General features: G+C 49.1%; 2 protein-coding genes across 3 annotated transcripts in view; one reads left to right on the top strand and one right to left on the bottom strand.

The window, feature by feature from the left end:
* The first annotated feature begins 9,446 nt into the window (after positions 1-9,446).
* CMTM3 (CKLF like MARVEL transmembrane domain containing 3) lies at positions 9,447-17,756 on the top strand. 2 transcript variants are annotated; one of them, XM_081217017.1, is made up of 5 exons: positions 9,447-9,707; positions 12,750-12,905; positions 13,962-14,057; positions 14,469-14,589; positions 16,053-16,598. In XM_081217017.1, the coding sequence occupies exons 1-5, from the start codon at positions 9,561-9,563 to the stop codon at positions 16,067-16,069; spliced, it is 537 nt and encodes a 178-aa protein (XP_081073143.1). In that variant the 5' UTR covers positions 9,447-9,560; the 3' UTR covers positions 16,070-16,598. The 2 variants fall into 2 exon arrangements, with proteins under 2 accessions (XP_081073143.1, XP_081073142.1); XM_081217016.1 differs by lacking the exon at positions 16,053-16,598 and adding an exon at positions 16,606-17,756 and having other exon boundaries at positions 9,450-9,707.
* A 609-nt stretch (positions 17,757-18,365) lies between these two features.
* CMTM4 (CKLF like MARVEL transmembrane domain containing 4) overlaps positions 18,366-27,265 on the bottom strand; it is a 71,002-nt gene continuing 62,102 nt past the window's right edge. The window contains exons 3-4 of the mRNA XM_081217015.1: positions 27,135-27,233; positions 18,366-26,063 (exon numbers count right to left, since the gene is read on the bottom strand). Of these exons, the coding sequence (XP_081073141.1) occupies positions 25,899-26,063; positions 27,135-27,233 (264 nt within the window). The 3' untranslated portion in view covers positions 18,366-25,898. The remainder of the gene's footprint in view (positions 26,064-27,134; positions 27,234-27,265) is intronic.

Below are 27,265 nucleotides of genomic sequence, written 5' to 3'. Positions count from 1 at the left end.
TAAAAAAGAATGAATTTGCCATTTGCAACAACATGGTAGACCTGGAGGATATTGTGCTTAACAAAATAAGTCAGAGAAAGACAAACACTGTATGTTATCACTTATCTGTGGAATCTAAAAAATAAAACAAATGAATGAATATAACAAGACAGAAACAGACTCACAATATAGAAAACAAACTAGTGGTTACCAGTGGGGTGTGGGAAGTGGCAAGGGGCAAGATAGAGGTAGGGGATTTAAGTTTATAAAATAAATAAGCTACAAGCATATATTTTATAGCACAGGGAATATAGCCAATATGTTATAATAATTTTAAATGGAGTATAATCTATAAAAATATTAAGTCACTATATCGTACACCTGAAATGAATATAATATTGTAAGTCAACTATACTTCAAGAAAAAAAAATGAACAAGGAAAAATATTGTGAAAGAAATGGAAACAGTAGTTGCCTCAGGAGGTGGAGAATGGGCAGGAAGGAGCTTACGGGAGTATGAGAGAGTTTTACATCTTAATTGGGGGAAGTGGTTACAAAGGTGTATACATTTGTCAAAACATCCAGCTGTATACTTAAGATCTGTGTGTTTCATCATAGGTAAATTTTATCAAAAAGCATAAGCTAAATATGACTGTGCTCAGAATCCAGTGGAAAAGGGTGGACCTTGCTAAACTCCTTTGTGTAGCCACTCCTCTCAATCCCTGGGGGTGGCTCTCTGAAGCAGGAAGTTTCTCCACACCCAATCAGAGAAGTCGTGATATGCTAGTAGCCACTTGTCCTGCTGAGAAGGGGACTCCCAGTCAGGGACATGGTCACCAGAGACTGCAGGAAGATGCCCCTTCAGAGCAAAACTACACCAGGTGAGTATCTGCCAGGAACAGCCTGCGAGTGGGCATATCACCTATGGATCTAGTAGAAATGCAGATTCTGCAAAATCCTAACTAGTACATTCAGAATAAAGATGGATGCTGTGTCCTTAAAACAAGAAAGACTGTAAAAAAGGGCAATAAGCTAACAATGGTTTTTTGGGGGTAGTGGTGGGGGGAACATGACAAAGATTTAAAAATTTAACAGAAAGTTTGAATACAGTGGAAAATCAGTGCTCTGGAAGATAAAGTCCAGGAAAGCTCCCAGAAAGTAAAGCAAAAAAGGCAAGGAGATTATTTTAGAAGAACTTAAGAGAGACAGGGAGGATAAATCCAAGAGGTTCAACAGCCATCTCAAAGGGATCCCATAATGCGAGAACAGAAAAAAAGGGAGGGAAGAAAATAACCAAAGAAACAACTGGAAAACATTCAGCTATAGAAAAGCTAAAGTCTTCTGATGTAAAGGGGCCACCTAGTGGTGAGCAAGTTTACTGGAAAAGGATCCTCACATCCACATTTCTTGGTGAAATACGGGAACTCTAAAGATAAAGAGAAAATCCTAAAAGTTTTCAGAGAGAGAAACAGCAAAAAGATGTTACTGACAAGAGAACAATACCAAATATCAAAGGCCACTCTGGATATTAGAAAACAGTGAAGCAGTAGCTTCAAAGTTTGGAGGGAACTAGCAATTAAGTGGAAAAGCAAATAAAAGACTTCCCCGCCCCTGCCCCTGCAACCAGTAATGACTCCAAGATTACCACTGACAAATACTTGCTAAAAAAAATAAATAAAAATGAAAAACATAATACAACAAAAAAGGTGGGTTTTTTGTTTTTTTAATTGTAAGGGGAACTCCCTTTGTCAAATAAATCCTTTATTTGGCTATAAAAAAGCAAAAGAAGAAAATGAAAAAAGAACTGCACCTCAGTTCAACTTGAAATTTATGGTAAAACATCAGACGTATCAACTTGAAATTTATGGTAAAATACACATAAAATATACCATTAGTGACATCTAGTATATTCACAATGTTCTGCAACCATCACCACCCATCTAGTTCCAGAACATTTTCATTACTCCAAAAGGAAGCCCTGTACCCACTAAGGAATCACTCCCCATTCCTTCCTGCCTCTCCCCAGCCCCTGGCAACCAGTAACTTCCTTTCTGTGTCTATGGATTTGACTACTTCGGGTATTTCATGTAAATGGAGCCATACATTATGTGGACTTTTGTGTCTGGCTTCTTTCACTTAGCATGTTTTCAACTTTTGTCAACGTATAGTGTGTATCAGTACTTTGTTACTTTTTAAAAAGGGATAATTAAACATTTTATTGGGGTAAAATTTACATAATATAAAATTAACCATTCTAAAGTGAACAATTCAGTGGCATTTGTTACATTCACATACTTGATGTATGAAGAACCAGACAATGTCTCATGAAGGAAAAGACAGACAACAGAAAGTAATCCCAAGAATATCACAAATGTTAGGATGATTAAACAGATTTGAAAGAGAACATTATAACCATGCTCTAAGAATACATGAAATAAATGGAAAGATAGAAAGTCTTAGAGGAGAAATAGAAGATAATTTTTAAAAAAAGAATCAAGTGGGAATTTAAAAACTGATAACAATAACCAAAATACAAAACTCACTGGATGGGCTTAATGGCAGAATGGAGATGACAGAAGAAAGAGTTAGTGAACTTGAAAGATCAATAGAAAGTATCCAATCTCAACAAAAGGGAGTAAAAAGATCAAAACAAAATGAACAGAGTCTCGGGGACTTTAGAGATAATCCCAAAAGGTCTAACATTTGTATAAATAGATACTTAGAGGAGAAAGAGTATGGGAAAAAATTGAAAAATTGATGGCTGACAACTTCCCCAAACTGGCAAAAGACATAAATTTATAGTTTCAAGTTCAGTAAATTCCAAATAGAATAAATTCAAAAAATCCATGCCCAGATACATCATAATCAAATTTCTAAAAACTAAAAATGAAGAAAAAACTCTTGAAAGCAGCCAGAGGAAAATGATGCATTACTTATAGAGAAACAGCAATTTGAATAATTGAGGATTTCTTATCACAGACCATGGAACACAGAAGGAAGTGGCACATTTTTCAAGTGCTGAAAGAAATTAACTGTCAATCCAGAATTCTATATCCAGTGAAATTACCTTTCATCAAGGAAGGCAAAATAAAGACATTCTTGAAAAGAGTAAAACTAAGAGAAAGCATTTCCAGCAGATCTACTCTGAAAGAACTGCCAAAGGAAGTTCTTCGGACAGAAGGGAAATGATACCAGAGGAAAATATGGAATTTCAAAGATTAAGGATGAGCAACAGAAATAGTAAATATCTGCATAAACAGAATATCCTTCTCCTTGAGTTCTTTAAAATGATTTTTGAAAGCAAAAATCATAACATTATCTGATGGGATTTCCAGTGTATGTAGATGTAATATGTATGACAACTATAGCATAAAGAGGGGAGGACAAAAGAACAAATATGGTGGTCAGGTTTCTACACTGTATTTGAAGTGGTAAAAAATTAATTATATGTAGACTGTGAAAACTTAAACATGTATTTGCAATCCCTATAGAAAACACTAAAAAAACTGGACAAAGAGATAGAGTAAAAAACCTCAGTAGGTGGGCTTCCCTGGTGGCACAGTGGTTGGGGGTCCGCCTGCCGATGCAGGGGACGCGGGTTCGTGCCCCGGTCCGGGAAGATCCCACATGCCGCGGAGCGGCTGGGCCCGTGAGCCATGGCCGCTGAGCCTGCATGTCCAGAGGCTGTGCTCCGCAACGGGAGAGACCACAGCAGTGAGAGGCCCGTGTACCGCAAAAAAAAAAAAAAAAAAAAAAAAACCTCAGTAGGTAAGTTATAATGGAATACTAAAAAATATTCAAATAATCCAAAATGAGGCAGAAGATGAGTAATGAGAACAAAAAGAAGGAACAAACGGACAAAAAATGGTAGATCTAAATCCAAATATACAAATAATTACATTAAATATAAATGGTCTAAATACACCAGTCAAAATAGATAAATTGCCAGATGGATAAAAAAATTTAAAAAAAGACCCAACTATATGCCATCTGCAGGAAACCCACTTTAAATATAGTGCTATAGTTAGATTAAAAATAAAATGATGGGAAAAGATATTCCATGCAAACACCAATCAAAAGAAAACTGGAATGGCAATATTAATATCGGACAAAGTATAAAGCAAAGAAAATCACCAGGGATAAAAGGGACACTACATAACAATAAAAAGGTCAATTTGCTTTATGAAGAAGATATAACAATACTAAATGTTCCTAACAACAGAGCCTCAAAATGTATAAAGGAAAAACTGATGGAACTGAAAAGAAAAATGGACAAATCCACAGTTATTGTTGAAGATGTCAACTCTTCTCTCAATAATTGATAGAACAGGTACAGAGAAAATCATCAAGGATATAGAAGAACTAAACACCACCACCAATCAATTGGATCTAATTGATTTCACTCAACAAATTTCACTTTCTTTTCAGGCATACATAGAGAATTCACCAAGATGGACTATATCCTGAATCACAAAACAAATCTCAATACATTTAAAAGAACTGAAATCATACAAAGTATGTTCTCTGACCATAACAGAATTAAACTGGAAATTAATAACATAAAGATAAGTAGAAAATCTCCAAGTGTTTAGAAATTAAACACCACACTGCCAAATAATCTGTGGGTCAAAGATAAAGCCTCAAGAGAAATTAGAAAATATTTTGAAGTAAGCAAAAATGAAAACACAACATATTAAAATTTGTGAGATGAAACTAAAGTAGTACTTAGAGATTTATTGCATCAAATACTTACATGAGAAATGTATAAACAAGAATGCCGGGAACTTCCCTGGTGGTCCAGTGGCTAAGACTCCATGCTCCCGATGCAGGGGGCCCCAGTTCGATTCCTGGTCAGGGAGCTAGATCCCACATGCCACAACTAAGAGTTCGCATGCCGCAACTAAGGAGCCCGCCTGTCGCAACTAAGACCAGGTGCAACCAAATAAATAAATAAATAAATATTTTTAATAAAATAAAATAATTCTTGGATTAAAGAGGAACTTGAAACTGAAACAACCAGCTAATTAGAAATGGATACAAACTAGAGCAATATTTTGGGGATGTGTATGAAGTGATCCCCAGAGAAAAATTTATAGCTTTAAATGCCTTCATTAGGAAACAATAAAGAATAACACAAAAAATAAAATGAAATAAAAACAAGAGGTCAATTCTATTTATGAAAATCAAGGCCAAAATCCCAAATAAAATACTAATAAAATGAATCCAGAGGTTTATCAAAAGAGCAAAACACCATGACCAAGAAAGGCACATCCCACTACATCTAAGAATGGTGAGCATCATAGACCCTGCTACTGTCATTCACTACATTTATATTTTCCAGGAGAAAAACAGCAGGTTCTAAAAGAAAAATCTGTATGGCAAAAAAGCAAAGCAAAAGACAAATGACAAATCAGAAAAAAATATTCATAACTCACATTTCAAGATTAATTTCCTGAATATATGTATTCTTAGATATCAATTTTTAAAAATCAACAATAGAAAAAATAAGTGAAGGACGTGAAAACTCAGTTCTCAGAAAAGGAAATGCAAATGGCTCTTACACATGCAAAAAACCCAAGTTTGATCCACTCATAACTAGAGAAATGCAAATTAAAAGTGCCCCAGAGGGGGCTTCCCTTGTGGTTCAGTGGTTAAGGATCTGCCTGCCAACGCAGGGGACGAGGGTTCGAGCCCCGGACCGGGAAGATCTCACATGCCATGGAGCAACTAAGCCCGTGCGCCACAACTACTGAGACTGCGTTCTAGAGCCCGCGAGCCATAACTCCCGAAGCCCACGCGCCATTACTGAAGCCCGCGCACCTAGAGCCCGTGCTCTGCAACAAGAGAAGCCACGGCAATGAGAAGCCCACGCACTGCAATGAAGAGCAGCCCCCCGCTCACCGCAGCTAGAGAAAGCCCACGTGCAGCAACGAAGACCCAACTCAGCCATAAATAAATTAACAAATTAATTAATTTTTAAAAAAACTGCCCCAAGGGACTTCCCTGCTGGTCCAGTGGTTAAGACTCCACACTCCCAATGCAGGTGGCCCGGGTTCCATCCCAGTTCAGGGAACTAGAGAACTAGATTCCGCATGCCGCAGCTAAAATAGCCCACATGCTGCAATGAAGATCCCATGTGCTGCAACTAAGACCCAGAGCAGCCAAATTAATTAATTAATTAATTTAAAAAACAACTGTCCGGAGAGATCTTGGTTGCTAAACACCATTCTCCAGTAAAAAGCACTGGAGCTTCTTGGAAGAACAGCTGATCCTAGGGCTGGGATGGGGAGAATATAAGATGAACCTGAAGCATCTTACAGTGTCAGAAAATAAGGAAATGTATGGGAACTCCCTGGCAGTCCAGTGGTTAGGACTTCACGCTCCCACTGAGGAGGGCAAGGGTTCGATCCCTCATCGGGGAACTAAGATCTGCATGCCGCATGGCCAAAACAAACAAACAAACAAACAAACAAAACAGAAAAAAGACAAAAAGATGGGGCATGTTAGGTACAGAGGCACCCTCCTGAAGGAGGTCCTAATGGCCAAAGATGGAACTACTTAACCAACAAAATTAAGCACAATAGTACATAATTATAACCCAAAGAATAAGATAAATAAGTGGAAGGGAACAGAAAATATTCCTTACACAAAGAATGTAAAAGGAAAAGGGCCACCCCGCTTCATTCCACAGCAGACATTTCTTGGTGCCATCCTGTGTGACGGGTTCTGGGATGGGGCGGGCCGTGATGACAGGCCCCTAGGGAGTGCAGAGCCTGCCGGGGAATGCACAGTCGTCACGGGTATCCAGTCACCTCATACAAGGGTACCCACCCGGATCGGCTTGCCCTCTCCTAGGCCCTCTCAGCCACTCTAGTCAGTCACTGTATTTTCTTTTTTCTCAGAACCCTTTCAGTAGAAGAGATATAAATTACATGAAATACTATGCACCCATTTTAAGTGCACAGTTTGATGTGTTTTGACAAACGTACGTCCCTGTAAAACCATCACCCCAGTCAAAATAAAGAACATTTCCAGCACCCCGGAAAGCTTCCTCCTGCCCCCAGGTAACCACTGATCTGACTTCTGTCACCACAGCTTAGTTTCGCCTGTACTAGAATTTCACAAAAGTGGACTCATACAGTATCATCCTTTGGAGTCTGACTTTCTTCATTCAACATAATATCTGCAAAATGCATCCATGTTGCTGCGTTTGTTAATGATTTATTTCTTTTTATTGCTGAGAAGTACTCCACTGTATAAATGTCCCACAGTTAGTTTATCCCTTTACCTGTTGATGGACTGTGGGTGGTTTCCAGGGGGAACTATTAAAAATAGGGCTGCTATAAACATCTGCCTACAAGCCTTTGTAGAGACATGTGCTTTCATTTCTCTTGGGTAAATACCTAGGAGTAAAATGGCTGGATCTTAGGTCTCTGTTTAACTTTCTAAGAAACTGCCAAACTGTCTTCCAAAGGGGTGGTAACAATTTCCACCCCTGTCAGTACTGTCTGAGAGTTCTGGTTGCTGCACGTCCTCACCAGCACTTAAACAGCAGCATCCCCTTTTACGAAGCCATTCTGATAGGTGTATAGTACAATATGATTTCATTGTGGCTTTAATTCACATTCTTAGATGTCTAATGATATTGAACATCTTTTCAAGTGCTTCTTGGATGTTCATATATCTTTGTTGAATCGTCTGTTCAGATCTTTGGCCCATTCTTTAAGCTGGCTTGTTTTCTTCTTCTTATTGAGTTACAGTTTTGAGGCATGTTTTAATTAACACAGATCAGAACCAGGTCATCCTCTGTTCTAATCTTCACCGGGCCTCCTCCCATGGAATTTGGAGTAAAATCCAAACACCAAGGCCTGGTCCTCCACAATGTGGCTCCACCCCTTGTCTGATTCGTCTTCTCCCCCAGCCCTTAGCTCAGTCCTTTCATCCACACAGGCTGCCTGACTGCACTCTGAACCAGCCAGACATCTATTACCAGGAATCATCTTATTCAGGATTCTCTGGACATGCTTAGTGTTTACCCACCCAGCCGCCCCGCAAACAAAGCTGGGGTTTCCCTGCATCCTGGGCTTCTAGCATTGCTGTAGAATGAATAAATAAATGAGTGAATGAATGTCTCTTACCTAGCTGGAAAGGTTGGGAAGTCTCCTCTGAGAAAGTGACAATGCAGTATGATCACAGAAGAAAAAGAGGAGTTAATCAGATAACAAGGTGGAGAAAGAGCATTCCAGGTAGAGGGATCAGCATGTACAAAGGCCCTGTGGCAAGAGGGAGCATGGAGGAGATAAGAAGCTCTATAGGTGGGATAGACAGAGGAAAGGGTAGCAAGGGGCTGTTTTTACTCTCTATACCCAGACCCTGAGCAAGATGGAAGCTCCCAAGGTTTTTCCAGGTGAGGAGAATGGAGGTGACTGTGACTGATGATTTAAGCATCAAGAGAGGAAGCAGAGAGGCCTCCTAAAGACACCCTCACAACAGTCCAGGAAGGAGACAGCAGTGGTCTGAGATCTAATGGAGAATGTGGTCATGAGATGTGGACAGAGATCTAAGAAAGCTTTAGGAGGCGAAGATGTGTGGGCCTTGGTGATAGATGGGGGGTGAAGGTGAGGGTGGGGTCAGGGAGAACGAGGCCAATCCCCAGGTCTCTGGCTCTTGGGGGTGGAAGGGCAGATGCCAGTGCCCTTGGCAGAGGCTCAGGCATAGTGAGAATGTCATGGGCTGGGTCTTGGTCACTCTGAACTCCAGACGCCCTGGAGACATGTGTGTGTTGTATAAGGGCTGGGGCTCCGAGGCCTCTATCTGGGAGTCCTCCTGGGATGAAGATGGGGGTGGTGCCGAATCCAGGGCTGGGGCAGACAGCAAAGAGGCCGCAGGAGGCTGGGCTGGCCAAAGATGGGAGGGGTGGTCAGGGGAGAAAGCGGGAGTGGGGCAGGGAGCTGACAGTGGGGTGAAAGCCGCAGGAAGACAATAGAGAGGTCTCGCTGTTTGAAGGCCTAGGTTCCTGGATCCCCGACGCGAGCTAGGGCAGGAAGCTAGACTGGAGACAGCGAATGCAGACAATCTTCTGGGCGAGGAGAGATGGTGGGAGCTCCGACGGTGGGGGGGGTGGGGGGCGGGGCGGCAATAAAAAGGTCCCCAGCCGCCAGGACAAGGGTGAGGGGAGAATGCGGGGGTGGGCCTGAGGAATCCCCAAGCCAGCATCACTGCCAGTCGGACCAGCGAGGGCCTAAGCAGCCCCGACAGCCAAAGTCCGAGGGGGAGGAGGAGAGGGTAAGAGGAAGAAGGTTGGGGGAAGAGGGGAGACTGGAGAGGAGGGGGCAGGAGGGGGAAGGAGGGGAGAGGGAGGGAGGCGAAGAGGCGAGGAGAGGGCAGGAGAGGGCAGGAAGGGAGGAGGGGCGGAGCGCGGGCGGGGCGGGGCGGAGCGCGGGCGGGGCGGGGCGGGGCGGGATGAGTCCCCGCGCCCAACTAGTCTGGCTCGGTCCCCCTTCCGCACAGTCAGGGTTTCCGTTTCCCTCCTGTGCTCAGAGTAAGAGGGAGCGAGGCCGAGCTCCGGCCGCCGCCGCCGCCATGTGGCCCCCAGACCCGGAGCCCGACCCGGACCGCGAGCCCGCCGGCCGCTCCCAGCCCCGCGCGGCCCTTCCCGGGCTCCGCGCCCTCCTGCCGGCGCGCGCCTTCCTCTGCTCGCTCAAAGGCCGCCTCCTGCTGGCGGAGACGGTGAGTGCGGGCCCCCGGCCCCCTCCCGGCGGCGCCGAGACCCCTGCGGCCGCTCCCGCCTGCAGCTCCCGGGCGTGGGGCTAGGGGCGCCGCCTTCTGTACGCCCGGGTCCTGGCGCCCCGCCCGGCCGGCGCCCCTCGCAGCCCTGCGAAGTTGGGCTGCGATCGGCAAACTTCCACTGTTTGGGACGGGCTCGCTGAAGCTCAGCCGCGGGTCGGAGGCGAGGCGGGAGCCTCAGGGAAGCTTGGGGAGGGGGCCCCCGACGCGGCGGCCGGGCCCCTGGGAGCTCGGCCCAGCGCTGTGTGACCTCCGGCGCCTCCGCCCTCTCTGGGCCCCTGGGACGGGCTGCGTCCCCGCATCTTCTGGCCTCCATCGCGGGCAGCCCGCTCCGCAAAGCCTCTCGCCACGCCCGGGCCGGGCCTGGGAGGAATCGGCCGTTCGCGAACCCCAGGTTGTCTCTCTGCTCCCTGGCCCGCTTTCTTGGGCTCAGGGAGGACCGGCCGGGCCTCGAGCTGCAGGGCGGAAGCCAGAGTGGAGTCCCGCCAGCTGGGAGGGAGGACCCCCGGGATTGGGTGAGGCCCGAGCCACACGGGGGGGGGCGCGCAGGGAGCCCACCCCCACCCAGGCTGCTGAGGGGCGGCCCAGCGGGGTGACTTCATCCCCCTCCTCCCCTCCCTCGATAGGATCCAGCCGTCCCGCCCCCGCTGAGCTCCTTCCTCCTTCCCGCCACCCCCCAGGCCCGTCAAGAGGCCTTTGTCCTCGGGACACTCTGAACACTCCCGCACTGTCGGCCTGTGGGGTTGGGGTTTGGTGCAGGGCCTCTGTGGAGGGAAGGGGAGGAAGAGGCCAAGCGGAGGGGAGGCGGGATACGAGTGGAGCACTTGTTACTTAGATCTCCAGCAATTTGATAATCTATCATTATTCCCACTTTGCAGACAAGAAAGCTGAGGCCCGAGCCTCTAGGGGATTTGACATGGGTCAGTTGAGGGCCAGGGGACAGCAGGGATCAGAGAGAGGAGGGTTCTGCCGCAGCCTCTCCTTTGTACCACCCAGAGCTGATGGCAGGAGGCCATCCTACCACCTCCTCTGCCTCTGGGGTCAGCCCAGAGGTCACCAGCCTGGCACCTGCCGGACTCCCAGATGAGGCATCAGGGTCCAGGACTCGCAGCTCACACTCCAGGGAGTTGCCTCCTGGTTGGCCACGCAGCCCCACTTTGGAGACTGATGGGAGCCACTTTTTCGGAGAAGCCTTGAATCCACCATCCCCTGAGGGGACCCCAACCATACCCCACTGAGGCCCACCTCATGGGTGGAGTGGATGCTGGCCAGAGCTTAGGCCCTTGGCAAAGCTGGGCGCCAAGAATCTAGGTCTAGGAGGATGAAGTGGGGAGGAAAGACAGATGAGGAGTGGGCACTGAAGACGCAAGGGGAGCCACTGGAGGTCACTCCTGCCCCCCTCAGGTCACCTCTGGCTGCCCCCAGGCCCAAGTGGGGAGGCTGACATGGGCAGGAAAGGGGAGGAAGTTGCCACCAGGAATCAGGGAATGAGTAAACAGAACGGAGAGGGATCCCCAGAATCAGGCTTTGGGGGTAGGGGACAGGAAAAGGAGGGACAGAACAGCCTTTGGCAGAGGAAGTAGAGGATAGGGCCAGGCCAGAGTCCCGTGGCCTTGCCTTCCTGGGAGGCCCTGGCAGCCTCTCAGCCCATCTCTACGCCTTAGTTTCCCATCTGTTCAAGTTGGGCTCAGCTACCTCCATTGTCATGTTCAGACCAGATATGGTCTTCAGCTCATTTGTCTGAAGCTACCACAGGGCCTCCTGTGGGGCATCTGGGTGTCATCCCCACATAGCCCCCTGGCCCACTCTGAGCTACTCAGCCATGGACCTGCTCAAACCCAGCCAGAGTGACCAAAACCAGGACAGATAAAGGCCAGCAACCACAGGGCAGTGTTGCTTAAGAACTCCAGATGTGGAGTCAGCCAAGCCAGAGTTCAAATTCTGATGCCCTCTTATTAGCTGTATGACACTGAGCACACCACTTCATCTCCCTGAACCTCACTCTTCTCATCCGCAAAGTGGGCAGATGTGAACGGCACCTGGTGCCTGGGTAGTGGTGAGGAGCTGAGGAGGCCCCACGAGCCTCAGCAGGCACTGGTCCAGTGAACAGCCCTGTCATCCCTGTCTGCTCTTCAGAGCACACAGGTCTGCAGAACTAACCCGGGGCCTCAGCATCCTCGAGCATCAGTTGCCACCCACAGTATGTGGACAGGGCTGCAGAAAACACTTTAATTCTTAATCAGTTCCTCATTACAGTTCGCCCCACCTTTCACAAAGGCTGAACAAATGATGCAGCAGGGCATGAAGTGTCAGTGTCACCACTCCCTCTCCTGGATGTTTTCTCCTTGTGAAAATTTGCAAATATACCAAGAAAAAACCCCATATACCCACCACCTAGATTATACTGTTTGCTTTATCACATATCTATCTGTCCATCAATCCGTTTTATTTTTTGATGCAAAGTAAATTGCAGACATCAGTACATTTCAACTCTGAATACTTCAGCATGTGTATCATTAACTAAAGCACCACATTTGTGTATTGTTTTTCAGGTAAATTTTTCATTCAAGCACAAATCTTGGGTGTTGGGTGTAATTTTCTGAAACTGGCTCCTGCTTAGTGGACTGCCTTTGAGACGGCTTGGGTTTGATTTTCCCATTGGGCACCATCTGAGTTGGGTGGATCCTGCCATAGAGCCCCTGGGGTGGGTGGGAGTGGCGCAGCCCCAGGAGGCAGCTTCCTGGGGTGCTGGATGCAGGAGAGGCTGGGGCTTCCTGACTGGGTCCCGGCAGGGAGCTGGCCTGAGGTCAGGATGCAGAGTCATGCCCAGAGGCACTGGGGGCAGCACGGGTGTGCGTCTGATGGAGTTCTAATCCTGAAGCTGCAGGACTGGGCAGGTCACTTCACCTGCTGGAGCCTCCTCTAGTCCTGCCTGCAGGGAGGGGCTGTGCACGGGCTCTGACTTCTCCCTCCGCCGCCTCCCAGGGTCTCTCCTTCATCACCTTCGTCTGCTATGTGGCGTCCTCAGCATCCGCCTTCCTCACGGCACCCCTGCTGGAGTTCCTGCTGGCCCTCTGCTTCCTCTTTGCTGATGCCATGCAGCTGAACGACAAGTGGCAGGGCTTGTGCTGGCCCATGATGGTGAGGGCTGGGGCCCGGGGAGGAAGGGGTTGACTGGCCATCGCGGAGAGGTGTGCATTTCGGCCCTCACCCTTTCTTCAATGCACTGGAGGGGCCATTTGCAGTTGGTTGAGCCTGGTGGGTAGGCCTGGCCTCGGATGATCCAGGCCCCACCACACAGCAGCCACGTGACCCAGGGCAGGTTGCCCTGCCTCCAGGGCCTCCAGTGTCCCTCTGTGAGGCTACGAACCCCAGACGGCATCCTTCCCCCTCGCCATCAGGTGGTGCTGGTGTTCCCAACTGGGCCCATCGGCATGAGTCTTAGCCGCAGGAATTCTAGCCATTTCCACATGGGGCAGGGCAGTTAACTGAGGACCTGCAGGGCTTACCCAGATCTCAGCCACCTGAAAACTCACTTTATCACCTGGGAGGGCCCAGAACCCCATCCCGGACTTTGCTCTATGAAATGGGTAAGAGAGAAGGTACAGCAAAGGCTGCACTTGAACTCTGGTCTCTTGACTTCATACCCAGCATTCTTCCTGATGGGCTGCACCCCCTGTCCCCATTTTAGGGACCGGTAGACAGAAACCATGATACATAAATGATCTGCCACAAGTATGTGGCAAAGCAAGGTCCAGGGCCAGATCTCCCTATCGGAGAGCCAGAGGGAGCAGTGACAAGTTTCCAACTTCTCCCTCCCCGCCAAACCAGGAAGTCTGCATCTGGGCCAAGCCACAGGGCGAGCTGCAGCCTGGTCCGTACCCTGTTGTCCACCTGGCAGAGGACGGCAGCCTACAGGGAGCCACTGGGCAGGGGCGGGGTGGAGGTCGGGGGAGGACCAGGGAGTGCAGGTGGGGCCAGGAAGAGCCGGAGCACGGTGGATGCTGGACCTGGGGGCTGCGTGTGTCCAGGCTGCCAGGCCCATCCTCCTCTGATGGTGGGATTCCGGCCCTGTTCTTGGCACACAGTGCCCTTCTGAGCCCCTCTCCCCTGCCTCGGCTCCCAGTGGCCCCCTTCCCATGCTGTGCCCCACTCCAGGGAGCTCACGGCGCTGTGACCATGCCCCTCTCTCCCCAGGACTTCCTACGCTGTGTCACAGCGGCCCTCATCTACTTCGCCATCTCCATCACAGCTGTGGCCAAATACTCGGACGGAGCTTCCAAAGCAGCCGGAGTGAGTAGCCACTCTATCCCTGGGAGGGGGCAATGCCCAGTGATGCCCCAGTCAAGTTCACCCCACTCCTAAGTGGGTGCCCCTCTTAGCTTCTTGGGCATATTCTGCCTCTGCCTAGGTACCTTGGACTTTCACGTGGATCTCAGCGACTCCACTGTCCTCTTATTGGAGATTTACTCTGCCCAGAGTTCGAAAAGGCTGTTTGCCAAACCAAGTTAACAGCTCCTATCTGTTTTCCTATCTGTCATTAACGGGAGGGGTCTGTGTCCGCCAATCTGAGCTACTTATCCAAGCAGATAAAAACAAAGCTATGAGGATGGGGCAGCGGCTGCTCCGGCTGGCCCCACCCCGTTCCCAGGCTCCCAGCTCCTGAAGACGCGTCCCTTCCTCCCCGTCCCCTGTATCCCACAGGTGTTTGGCTTCTTTGCCACCATCGTGTTTGCAATTGACTTCTACCTGATCTTTAACGATGTGGCCAAATTCCTCAAACAAGGGGACTCCGCAGATGAGACCGCAGCTGACAAGACAGAAGGTAGGCAGCCACTCTGTGGGTCCCACCAAGGAACCCAGCGCATCACCTGGAAGGGTTGATGCAGGGGCCCTGCTCTCCCCTGGGGACACTTGGCTAGTTTGAGGCTGGAGTAAGAGCATTTCCTCTCTCCCCATGGGCAGGAAGTGTTTTCACAGCCGGGTTCTCCTAACCCTTCATGCGGCACTGATCATAAAGCCGGTCGGTCCCCTCTGGGGAGCACAGGATTCCCCAGGGCCTCAGCCTTTCCAGGAAGGGCAAGCTGAGGGCACGCCCGGCACCTCCTCCTCAAGAAACCTTCCCTGACGAGCCCCCAGGGCAGCCAGTCACTCCCCTTCAACTCCCTGGACGCCATCCACTGGGCTGCAGCGTGGCCGCCTGTCCCACAGCAGCACCCCCGCTCCCCAGTCTCGCCTGTCCCCAGCTTAAGGGCCAGCGAACCAAGCTCTTATGCTTATCCGCAACACCCAGGCAAACAGTCAAGCTTGGGCTTGTTTCACTTTTTAGATCCAAAGAAAGTGCCACAGACTTTTTGGTCCCTCAAGGCATCCTTCAGCTCAGAATGGCTGTTGTGCCATTACCTGATTTAAAAAACAACAACAAAAAAAAAAACCCTCCAAGTTGGATGCCTGGTTTTTCCATCCGTGACAGCAGCCATACCAACGTGTCACATCCTCGGGGTGCATGCACCCAGCTGGGGGCCCTATAGGGGTGCATCCAAGCTCCAAGCTGGTTTGGAGCTTGAGATCTCCCTCAGGCCTTCCTCAGTCACAGCCCAGGGCTCTCCTGCCCGGGGAGGCCACCAGAGGAGGTGGAGGTCCCTGCCCAGGGCCAGGAGTTACAGGGGTGGTGGAGGCTCCAGCACAGAAATGCCGGGAAGCCCAGGAGCTGACCTGGGACTGAGGGCCCAGGCCATTTACCTGCCCCTTCCTCTCCACACTCCCAGGCAGGCTTTAAATGGAGAGGCAGATGTCAGCTCCCTGCAACTGAGTAAATTGGATGTTTGGCTCAGCACCAGACTCCCCCAGCCTGGTGTCCCGTGATCCCTCGCGGCCCTTCTATCAGCCTCTGTTGACCCAAACACCTACAGAGGCTGCCATGTGCTGGGCCCTAGGGATGTGCAGACGGGCAAGGCCAACTACCTGCCCTCAGGGAATTCAGCCCAGACAGGAATTAGACCCAGAGACAAAGTGGTGATGTACACACACGGCACAAACGGGGGCACGAGGAGCCCAGAGTAGATGTCGACCATAACAGCACAACGAGCGCTAACAGAGGTAGGGATGAAGCAGCTGAGGGAGCACCCACCCTATGTGCCAGCTAGGAGGCTGTGGAGGCGACCCCATTGCTGGGTTTTGATGGATGTATAGGAGTGTGCAGGCAGAAGAAATGGGACAGGTGGAGGGAAGACAACAGAGTATAAAGGGCAGGTGCTCCCGTCCAGGTGAGGTGTTTCTCTGGAACAGGTGGTCGTGTCCTGTGAGGATCAGCAGTGACATGTGGCTGGACAGAAAGACGGGTGGCTTTTGAGGGGCCTGTAGGCCCTACCTTGGAGTTGGCGTCTCTCCACTGAGTGCCTCCTGTCCCCAGGCAAGTGACATTGAAACTCCTGGGGCAGGGGAGATTGAAACTATGAAATGGCTAAAAAGACGCTTCCTGATTTTCCAGTATGTTTTAGTTTCTTGGGCAATAGCTAGCCCCATCTTGACCTGCTGAACTGCAGGTTGGGGGGCAGATATACAACCCTGACACCTCCAGGTAACAACGGCCCAGGCAGATTTGGGAGGGCCTGGAGCCCCAGAGCAAGGGGCATCTGGGCTCCCCACCTCCATTCGATGGCACCCGGAGGGTCCCAAGCACTCGATGGTCCTCACGCCGAGCAGACACCACCCACAGCACCATCAGCTGCAGGAGCGGCCTGAGCCCCGGGTTCCAGTCGACAGTGCCTCCCCAGAGACGGCTCCCAGGCACCGCTGGCCCCTAAACTCCTGCCAAGCATCCTCTTTGCTTTCCTTTCAGAAGAGAATTCCGACTCTGACTCCGACTGAAGACCCGACCTGCCCTGGCAGCCTGAGCCACGCAGGCCTCCGCTCCTGCACCTCTGACCATGCTGGCCGGAGCGTGGCCAGGGGACCCTGCATGTTGGGAGGGAGGCTGTGACTTCTCGCACAGCAGCGGGCGTTGCTGACGGAGCAGGCCTCCTCACAGCCCCAGGGTGACGTTTCTGAGCCCGGCATACATGATGGCACCCCTTGGCTTAGCACTCACCAGCCTCTCTGCTCGTGAGGGCATCGTTCCGCCACTTCTCATTTCTGTCCCACAGACCTTAAGCCCTTAAACCTCTGCCAAAAATAAGCACAAGGGGACAAAGCAGATAGAGCCTTCTTGTACCATCGCAGGAAGCACTTCATGCTGTGGTGAGTGCCGGGGAGAGACAAGACAGAAACCGGCGGAGGGCCATCCCCTGGGCCCCAGTGGTTTCTGTCTGCATCTGGTGCCCCTGCCCACGGCAGGCATTTTGTCGAGAACGATGCTTCCAAGATTCTTTTGTTCAAGGAGCAACAACAGTTCCCTCTTCATTCTTGAAGCAGGGAGAAAACTGGCCTTTGCTGTATGATCTAGGAGAGAGTGGGTCCCAGTGCCCATGAGTGATACCTTACACCCTTGGAGACCGTATCTTCTTCAGATGACAAGCCTCTTCTGGGTCTAAGACTGTTTCAAGAAGAGCTCGTAGACTAGCTTACCAGGTCCAAAAGATCAAGGGCTCCAAACGACGAAGTGGCAGTGACAGCCCCCAGGGCAGCTGGGCAGGCCCAGCCAAACCCTGTCTTTCCCTGGGCCGTCGGCAGGCGAGAGGCTCTCGGGCCCTCAGGACAATGAGCTTCTGAACACCTGACCCTCAAGAGGGGCGAGACGTGCCTTCTGTGTTCACCTAAGGACCTTATTATGCTGTGCATGTATCTTCAATGGGATTTTGTAACTTTATACTTTTTTTTTTTTTTACACAAAAGCAGCTTCTTAAATGGCATTTCCTGTGACCCAAGAGGCCTTGTGAATGAGCCAGAGTTCTGGACCCACGTTTTGGGCATTTGTAATCTTTGTTCTCCTCTTGCATGTGAATCTCCTACCCTGAAAAAAGCCATAATGGATTAAATCAGACTGACTTCCTGCTTGGAGTGTGTGTGTTTGAAAAAAACCTTACCCGGAGCAATGCTGCCGGGTGTCATGCGTCAGCACAGAGTGGTCCCACGCGCTGTGTGGATCCTGGCAGCTCCAGATTACAGCAATGATGCACGCGCACTTGCTCCCCGCCAGGCCCCCGCTAGGCGTCTGCACGTGTACTCTACACCTCACACAATCCTCTTTCACAGTTCAGGAAACTGATGGAAGGTTCGGTGACTTGCCCAGGTCCTCACAAGAGGCCCAGGGTCTCACCCACGCATCAGGCTCACGTCCCGTGGTAAGTCAGCGCTTTGGCCCCGGCGATGGAAAAGGATTGAGGCATTCTGCCGCAACTTTCACACACAGTGTTCTGAAAACACGTATGAAAGCGGACTGTGCCGAAACCCACGGGCCTGTGGGTGTGGCCCCACCTCGCCAGGCCCAGCCAAGCTGCCTGTGGACAGCGACACTGCGGAGTCCTCACCCCCAACTGTGGCTGTGGTCAACCCCCGCCCTACGGGCCTGTTTCAGGATCCGGGCTAAGCCTTTGGAGGGGCGGGAGGCAAGGCAGAGGGAAGGAAGAGATGACACTGTTTTTACATGTCCGTTTATTAAACAAGAACTCCTTCATGACAATTTAATACAGTATTAGCGATTAGTGTTGAGAAAATTAGTTCCCTCTACATACAAAAATACAGATTTGAACACTATGAAAACAATCAGGACAAGTACCGTGAAAAATTGGTCCTTCAGAAGAAAGAAAGAGGGAAAACTGAGGGCAGCACGAGGCGTTGTCTGCTGTCACGGACAAACCAACGGGAGCACAGGCTTTGCGGCCCCCAAACCACTCCAAATGGGCAGAATCAAACGTGGGAGCCCGTGGGAGCCGGGTGGTGCCCACCCCAGGGCATCCACACCAGCTTCAAAAGCCAGGGTGCTCTGACCTACCAACAGCATAAACCAAAGTTTGCCAAACAGGCATCACCTCAGGTCGCCCCGCAGCTGTGTCTACACTGTTAAAGGAAATAGACTTTTAAGAAGCAAAGTGTAGTAGTTGTTAAATTAACATTGCCCCTCTCCCAAGTACCACTGGGCCAAGTACCGAGTCATCACATGAGAATGATCAGCCATCTGACTCGACTTCCTTTGTTAGAAAATAATGACACATTCCGACCCTTCAAAGCGACCAAAAAAAAAAAAAAAAACTACAGTTGTATGTTTTAATAAATCCATTCCTTCATTTTAAATGGGCTCAGCTAGTTTACTCAAGACTTTTCTTGACCAGACATAACTCAGTCCTGCAGGAGTGGGAAAGCAAAAGGAGCAGCCGGCATGTCCTCTGTGTCTTTATTTCATCAAGCTTATCACAGCAGGGAATCTATTATGTTTGGGCGGGGAAACCAGGAAGGGCCACGGAACCTACCCAGGGCATCCACAAACCAATCTGAGATCCGAGTGGAAGGTGAGCCCGAGACCAGCAGAGATTCCCCCCTGCCCCCCAGCACGTCTCACGCGGGCAGAGGGAGGCTGGCCAAGGTGGAGGACGGCGGCCTGAGCTGATCTGGAAGACAGACACCAGCCAGAGAAAGGGCTTTTTTCACCATTTTAGATGCAAAGAAGGGGAAGTCAGAGCACCGAGAATGTTCTGTTCTTTTTTTATGGAACCACTTTCCTCTTACTGTTTGAGATAAGCAGTGGCTGTTCAAACTGAAAAAGTGGTTTAAAAATGCCAAATGCAGTTATACTGATTAATAACTATTTCACAGAAATATATTCTTACTCTCAGACTGTTTAAATAAGCAGAAACGAGATGTTGGGGAGAAAGCAGCAGAAAACAAGACAGGAAAAGCCGCGGGTTTGGGTTTTTTTTTTTTCTTCTTTTTAAAAATATATAATGAAGTTTAAAGGGAAAATGACCAAACCTCAAAACCAACATTGCTGGAAGCAATATTAAAAGGACACAATCTAAAATCATGCTACAAAAATAGTGTTATCTTGTTTAACTAAATGTACATCTTTTTTTTTTCTCAATTCCATGATTGACAAGAGTGTTCATGTGACTGACACACGGAAGGCACCAAAGGTGAAGTGATTATTATTTGTCTTAAAATATACAAAGACATAATTACCTACTTTGGGAAAAGAAAAAATATAGTCATACCTGTAATAAATAGTTAAGTGTTTTTGCCACGGGTTCCTGAACCCCTACAAATTTCAACATATACAAATAGTTTCGACCCCTAGCATTCTTTTAGAGGAAACTACATCAGAATCAAGTTACGAAAAGCACTGGTTTTATCCACATACGTCAGTTTCATCATGAGGCAGGATTTGAAAACTCGGTTTTAAACGGGTTACAGAGGGACAGTTGGAAGGAGGTGAGAGGCCTTAGCGGCCTGGGCCAGTCCCGGGAGGCGGCACAGGCATCCTGCCCTCGCGCTCCCCCAGGAACCCTTGACCAGCCAGTTCTCCCTCCAAGCACCGAATATCTGCCTTCCTCACATCTGCAGAAAGGAGAACAGAGGTGAAGCTTGCAAAATCAATTCTGGAACACGCAGGAAAGCAAAACGGCCCACGAAGCGAAGCGGCCGGACCCGGCCCTGCCTGCGTGGACACCAGGCCCCCATGCTGTCCTCGTTTCCTGACCGTCCCTTCAGGTGGCTTTCCTGGTAAAAAGGGGTGCTTCCCACTGGGTTTCAGCAGTGTCCTCCAAAGACGACTCAGATTGGATAGTTCCAGGCTATCACTGAAACCCGAAGAACCCACTGTCAGGTCAACTGTGTCGCGCGTTCTCTCCTCTGAGGTGCAGTTATGAAAAGAAACTTTGGGCCTCTCCCTAATCCCACCAACAAAGCCGATTAAGGTCCTTTGAGACAAGTTCCTACTCTAAATTAGAACCATGAACGTTCTGATGTAGCTCACTAGAGTCCAGGCTATTAACCCCTTAATGAAGGCTCTCGGCCTTGTGTAGAATGCATCCCAAAGAAAACACAACACTCCAGGGTGTCTAGATAGCGAGTCACCCAAATTAAAGTCTTGGCATAAAAAGTAGACAGCAAACTAACCCTGTGAAAAAGATAGACGATTCAAGGATCCATAAACTAAACTTTATTCTAGGCAAGTTGCCACTGATTCACTCAGCGGACTTACGGGTAATTTTTTTTCTTTTTATGTTTATAGAATAATAAAAACTAGAAAGGAAAAAATAAATCCCCAAGGTTGAGAAATTATATCCAAATGGAATAAGAATCTAGACCAAAGGAAGGGAAACTATATCAAAACCCACCCCTCTGTGTCAAGCCTAAAAGTATATAAATGCCATTTACTGGTGTGAAGAAAAGTTAAACATTCAACTTTGAGAAGAAAATTCTTCTAGATCTAACAGATATCGACGGTATTTTCTTTCAGAGACAGTTTCTAAATAAAAGAAATGTAAAGAGCCAGATATTTCAAATTACCTTCTCAACCAGACAGTTATGATTTCAGCGATATCTGCTGAGAAGAGAAGAAATAGGAGATTTTATAAAGAGCCAGGAGCATTTACAAAGCTCAAGGCAGGCGGTGTTAGGCCTGCGTCCTCTCTGAGGGGCACCCAAATCAGAATCCGAGTCACCTGTCCAGACCTGTGAGTCCCCAAACTCACACGAAGAGCCTGGCGCCAAGGCACGCTGTTCCCCACGCTGGCTCCCGCTCTGAGGTGGGCTCCAGAACACAAGACCTCGCTTTTCCAAAGAGGGAGGAAGTACCCTGGGTGGGTAACCACGTCCAGTGCTCTTGACAGGCCCACGGCAGACAGTCTGAGCCCCCCCCTCCTTCCTCTCCCCTCCCAGACCCGCCCCTGCTCCCACTTCACCAGCTGTCGCCTAGCTGGCCCTGGGAATGGTTGCTGATGAAATAAGAGGGAGCCCCTGAGTTCTGCGAACTTCACTAGGAGCCAGAAGAGTGTCTGGAGACCTCACACACTAACAGCAGTCGCTGGAGCAGGAAGCAACTTTTTATTTCGCTTGAGACGGTCAATTGGCAGCAGCCTAGCAGGTGTTTTCACCTTTTGCTACCTGTGTAATGTCATATTTTCCTGTAAACCAGAGGTGGAGAAAATGAAAATCTGGCAGTGGCACGAAGACTTCATGGTTGCTTTGTTTTGAACGTGGATGGCACAACGGGACCCACTTCAGTCGTCACGGCCTCCCAGAATCACTACAGGGGCCACATGTTGTCTTCACACTTTATTCATCCGTTAGGACAGATTCTAAGAACAACCCACAGAACATCTTGTACAGCCCGAAATTAGGAACTTGGTCCACCTCTTAAACACGTGGGTTTCTTCCCAAAGAGCACATGCGAGTCAACAAGAAAAGGTGAGCTTGGGCCACACACACATGAAACAGGGAGGGGTTATTCAAGGGTCATTCGCTGCAAGCAAGAATTCACATACATGTGCAGACAAAAGGGTTAGTGCTTCATCTCCTCAGAGGCCGCATGTGGCTTAACCCAAGATTGAATCACTAAGAAAGCTTCGAAGAAAGGCAGATGAAACTGCAAACTTTAAAAGAGTAGGAATGTTTTCAACTGAGTCACAAAGCTCTCTCCAGAAGCATCTAACACAGGGTGGGGTCGGATACACTCCATGCCTGCCCATGGGCATGAGCCTTTAGCCAAAGGACAGTGATGGTGCCCAAAGGGCAGGGGGTGGCATCCACCTTCCAGAGCCGAGCCCTCAGAACCAGGCTGTGTCCTTGGCTTCCCTGGGGCCAGGCCGGGCCTCGTCCACGCTGGCACTTTGGTTCAAGTTGCCATGGAAGACATGGCCATTGGGATTGGGCAGGCTACTACATTCTTGCCTTTCTGTGGACAAAGGGAATCTCTCGGACGACTGTTGCTGTAGAGTGAAAATCTATTTTCTTTGCTTTAAATCGAACTTCTGTTTTGAGATTTTAACCTGTAACTGGCTTTGTCTTTCCCCGGCTTTATATGGAGCCAACAGGTACCTTTAGGCTCTCATGATTAGAATCTCCCTGTATGAAAGGGAAAAGGTACTTCCCACCACCCCACCCCATGCCTTCAGCAGTGTGAAGGGAGGCTAAAGGAGAATCAGAGAAAAGAAAAAATACCGCATCAACCAAGTTGATGCCAGGATCAACTTTCTCTGAAGACGTCAGTGTTTGCATCCATCTAAAACCACCAGAGTTTCCACCAAATGCTTGAGGGTTTCAACCATCCAGGCTCCAGGAACAAATTCAAACACACACAAGTCTGGCACCAACTATGAAAGCCAATACCATCCCACCAGAAAATTGAGAAACACTAAGATTGCCTCAGCCTCAAAAATGCCCCAAACCAAACTGACATGGGTCCATATTGGAACTATTAAATGCAAAAATAAGCTTCCTTCAGTTTGCAAAAAACAGTCCTTTTAAGCCCCCCAAATCTAGATTGTCTTGTTTGTACACACAGACAACATACGGAAAATGCAGGTGTCTTTCCATTCACACTGGACAGCCATATTCCTTCCTTCTCACCACACTGCCACACGTGACAGGACTTACAACTCTGCATCACACCAATTTGCATACCTGGCCACTTCCGGTTGTAGTGGGAACTTATTAAATATAAAGAAATATATTTACAAAAAACACGGGAGAGTCTCATGGCACAAAGGACATTAAATAGTTACAGGGGAATAAATAATTCCAAGATTCTAACACTAAGATGCAAATTATTCAATAATTCCTAAGTGGCCTATGGCACAAGGTGTCACCACTTTTTATCATCTATCAGTGTTTACAACTGCGATGGGCTTCAGAACCGTTCCTTGCAGCTGACAACACATCCTCAGGAGGCTAATAGGCTCCTTTCAACCAGATGATAAACTGGTTTTACTGAAGTGACTTGGGAAAATTTGGGCAACAACCCTGCCTGAACGGTCTTCTTTTTTTCAATCTCACTTCAAAGGCGGCTTTTTTATTGAGGCCAAGTAACATGAGTCCCAGCAGGAGATTTCTGATACAGTTCAGGGTGGTCCTTCTAAGTGGGCCCCATTTAATGCAAGGCTGAGTCTTTGTGACCCTGTTTTTCAATGGAACTCTCAGAGGGAGATAAGCCCCATTCTGACTAAGCATATACACTCAACAAATGCAAAATAAATATATAAAATGAACAGATAAAATCCAGATGTCATAATCTCCTCAAAAATCACTACACATGATAGGTACGGAGTTTGTGAAGCATGGTTTGGACTGCCTCACAACACCCACGGGAAGAGGGCTCCGTCAGACCCGCTGTGACCAGGCCTGGCTGCCCTCTGCGGGAACAGAGGGAGGGGAATTACTGCCTGATGAGCTGGGTCTGCACCTGCAGCCCACGGCCCCTGAGCAGACCAGGGGCTTGAACAGGTGACCTGGGTCACGGCTCTGGAAAGGAACTGCGGCAGAACTCAGGTTGTGTGGGATGTTCAGTTCAGGGAGCCCTAACTCCGACCCTTCACAGACAGCACAGTACCATTTCCTGCGGAATCCCCAGCCAAGCAGCGCTACCTGATCAATCCACCCGCGCGGGGAAATCAGACACTGCTCTGCTATGCAGAACGTAGTGCCATGTGTGCACAGCTGGACATTTCTCACACAGGCTCTGCTCGCCCCACCCCCAGACCCAGACCCTCTCTCTCTCATTACACTGCACGCTGCTGAAGCTGTAAACACTCACTAGGACAAGATCCTGGGGACTCTCCACGTTAATGCAAAATCTTCCCACCAGCAGTAAGCGTTTTTTTCCTCGGTCAGGGAGAAACACAAAATATTAGAGCTAGAGTGAGGTTTGTAAACATTAAAAACAGTTCAGAGTGAAAACCTGACACGTGAAAACAATTTTTCCATAAAAGATACAATTAGTCTCCAACAGAAAAAAAATTAAAAACTACAGCATCGTAGGGGCTCATTTAACTCAGTCACCACAATAATCGTCACTTTATCGAGAATCAGTTCAAAACCTTACATAACTGGAACTTTCCCCTACAGATTCCAAGATCGACATTCATGGTTACGACCCTGAGGCACAGGGACGACTGAGCCTCTGAAACATCAGTGAAAGGGTGTGTCATGGTGCAGATTCAAGTATTTTCAAATCCTAGACAGATCTACTCAGAATTACTCTAGAACTCTTCTCAGGCATTTGAAAATCAGTGCACACCCCTAAAACAGAGGTGTGTCCCCACCTGTGGTCCATGATGCCAGCAAATGGGCAAGGGTTTGGGCTGGGGGAACGGACTGTATTTCTTTCGTGGCTTTTACCTGGGAAGGTAAAATGACAGAAAATCTGCAGTCCAGCCTCAAAGTATTCAGGAAAGGGAGGAAACTGGAAAAAAGATGGTCCCCACATTCCTGGAGGAGAATCTGAGATTCAGGGAGGTGATTCATTTGAGGAAGCATCAAGGGATTTCTCAGCAGGGTAGGAAACAAATGGTGACCCTGCCACAGGTCAGCAGTGCCGCGGCGCTGTGCCAAGAGGATGCCAGCTTTTCCCACCCCCCCCAAACCCCAGACCCAGCGAAAAGCTCCGCCAGCACACCCACCACCAAGACCCTCGGTGTCTCACGTGGCTTTCCAGGCTTGTGCTGGTGTCTCGATGCCCCGGGCATGGAAAACAACGGGGAGAGGAGGATCCTGGCAGCGAGACTAAAGCTGACCTGGGGCAGCTATGGGAGCTGCCCAGGAATCACTGCTCACCGACTGTTCCAACCATGTACCTTCATTCCTTGATTTTTTTCCCCCTACTCCTAGCAGCCCCCATTTAATCCAAAGTCCTGACTTGTCACAAATACATATGACAGGTGGCTCAGAGTCAGACGTGAAGCCTGTGCTCAGGGACAGTGAAGTGGACACGGCAGCCTGTGAGGCCAGCGGCTCCCAGGGCCACCAAAGCAGAGGATCTGGGGACCTGTCCCGCCCACCTCTTTCTGAACAGCTGGGCACGGGACTCCCTGCCTCAGGCACCCGCCACGAGGGCCACTGTGAAAACCCTTTCCCAAAATGAACTTTTACCGAGGAGGACAAAATTCAACTTAGTCACATGAAAATCTGACGTGATGAGGGACAGAAAAACTTGATTGAAAGGACGGGCACGAGGAGCAGAGGGAAGAGGACTCTGGTGCGTCCTCACGTGTCCAGGCGCTGGATCTCGGGCCGGCTGTCCACGTCTCTGGACTCCGTGCGGGCGCGGATGTAGTCACTGGCGCTCTGCTGGCGGAGGCTGACTCTCCACTTCTGCGCGGCCAGGAACGCGCTCACCGCGTGCGCCGCGGTTGCCAAGAAGCCGAATATCTACGAGACACAAACCCGGTTAGTCCACGGGCACGTCAACCGTCTGCAGGGTCTCTGGGCAGCTTACAGTGAGCCGAGCTGCGGCAGCTCTCCCAGCTCTAACCCCAACACGCAGCCCCGCTGAATGTTCAGCTTGTCAGGGCCAAGTTCATAGTCGTGTGACCCACAGAAAGGCAGCCTAAGGTCTCTTTCGAAGCATTCTGGTTCTACAAGGAAACAGATCACAGAAGTGCCTCTTTTACAGACCTTCATGACACTGGTACTCGGGGGAAAACACAATGTAGACAAAACACCGTGAGATGAAAAATCAGGGTCTTGCTGTGTGAGCCCCAAATCAAACCGCAAGACCTGACATTCCAAATCACAGCCCCCAGCCCCCACCTGCTATCCAGTTGCCGCTCACCTGGGCAGCTCTGGGTGGGCAGCTCCAGGGTGAGAAGCAGTGGAGTTTTAATGATAAGATAATGACTGATGAATCTACTGACTAAAACCTTGCAGAGCTAACAGTTTAGCATTTTTAATAAACCTTTTAACCATCCCCCCCAATTACAAAAGTGCTACATATTCTTTGCATATACAGAACAATAAGGAAATGCAGAACACAGGGAGAAAGTCTGACATTGTCTGGCCCCGTCCTCCCCACCGCCACTCCGCATTCTGCAAGATGGCATCTGCTTCATTAACACCCCATCTCGGCAGGGAAGGCCCTTAAAAGCAACACCACTAACAGACATCCAGGGCTCCATTGGGAAGAGACTAAAAGCAGGAGTTCTCAAACCTGAGTGTGCATCTGAGAGCTTGTTAAAACACATTTCTGATTCGGCAGCTCTCGGGGAGGCTGAGAAGGGCATTTCTAACATGTTCTCGGGTGATGCTGAGGCTGCTGTTCCAGGGACCACACTTTAAGAACCGCAGCACTGAAGGAACTGGGACCTCCGCTGGCCCAGTAACAGTATCATTAGCAAAGAAAAAGCTAAAGGAGAAGGAGAAGGACACAGGCCAGGGGACCAGAGGAGCAAGTCACAGAAAGTGGACAAATCAGCCCTGTTTTAATCTGTTGAGTTCACTTACCACGGCAGCAATTTCTGCTCCGGTTTTGTGGTTTAAAGCAGCCAGTACAATGGAAGCAATAAAGAAAAAGAAAGTGCTGAGTCCAGTGTTGACCAAATCCTAAAGAATAAGATAAAATAAAATCACTTGAA

Source organism: Mesoplodon bidens (assembly GCF_964165515.1).
Source record: "Mesoplodon bidens genome assembly, chromosome: 18".
NCBI lineage: Eukaryota > Metazoa > Chordata > Mammalia > Artiodactyla > Ziphiidae > Mesoplodon > Mesoplodon bidens.
This window is presented reverse-complemented; position numbering and strand designations above follow the sequence as displayed.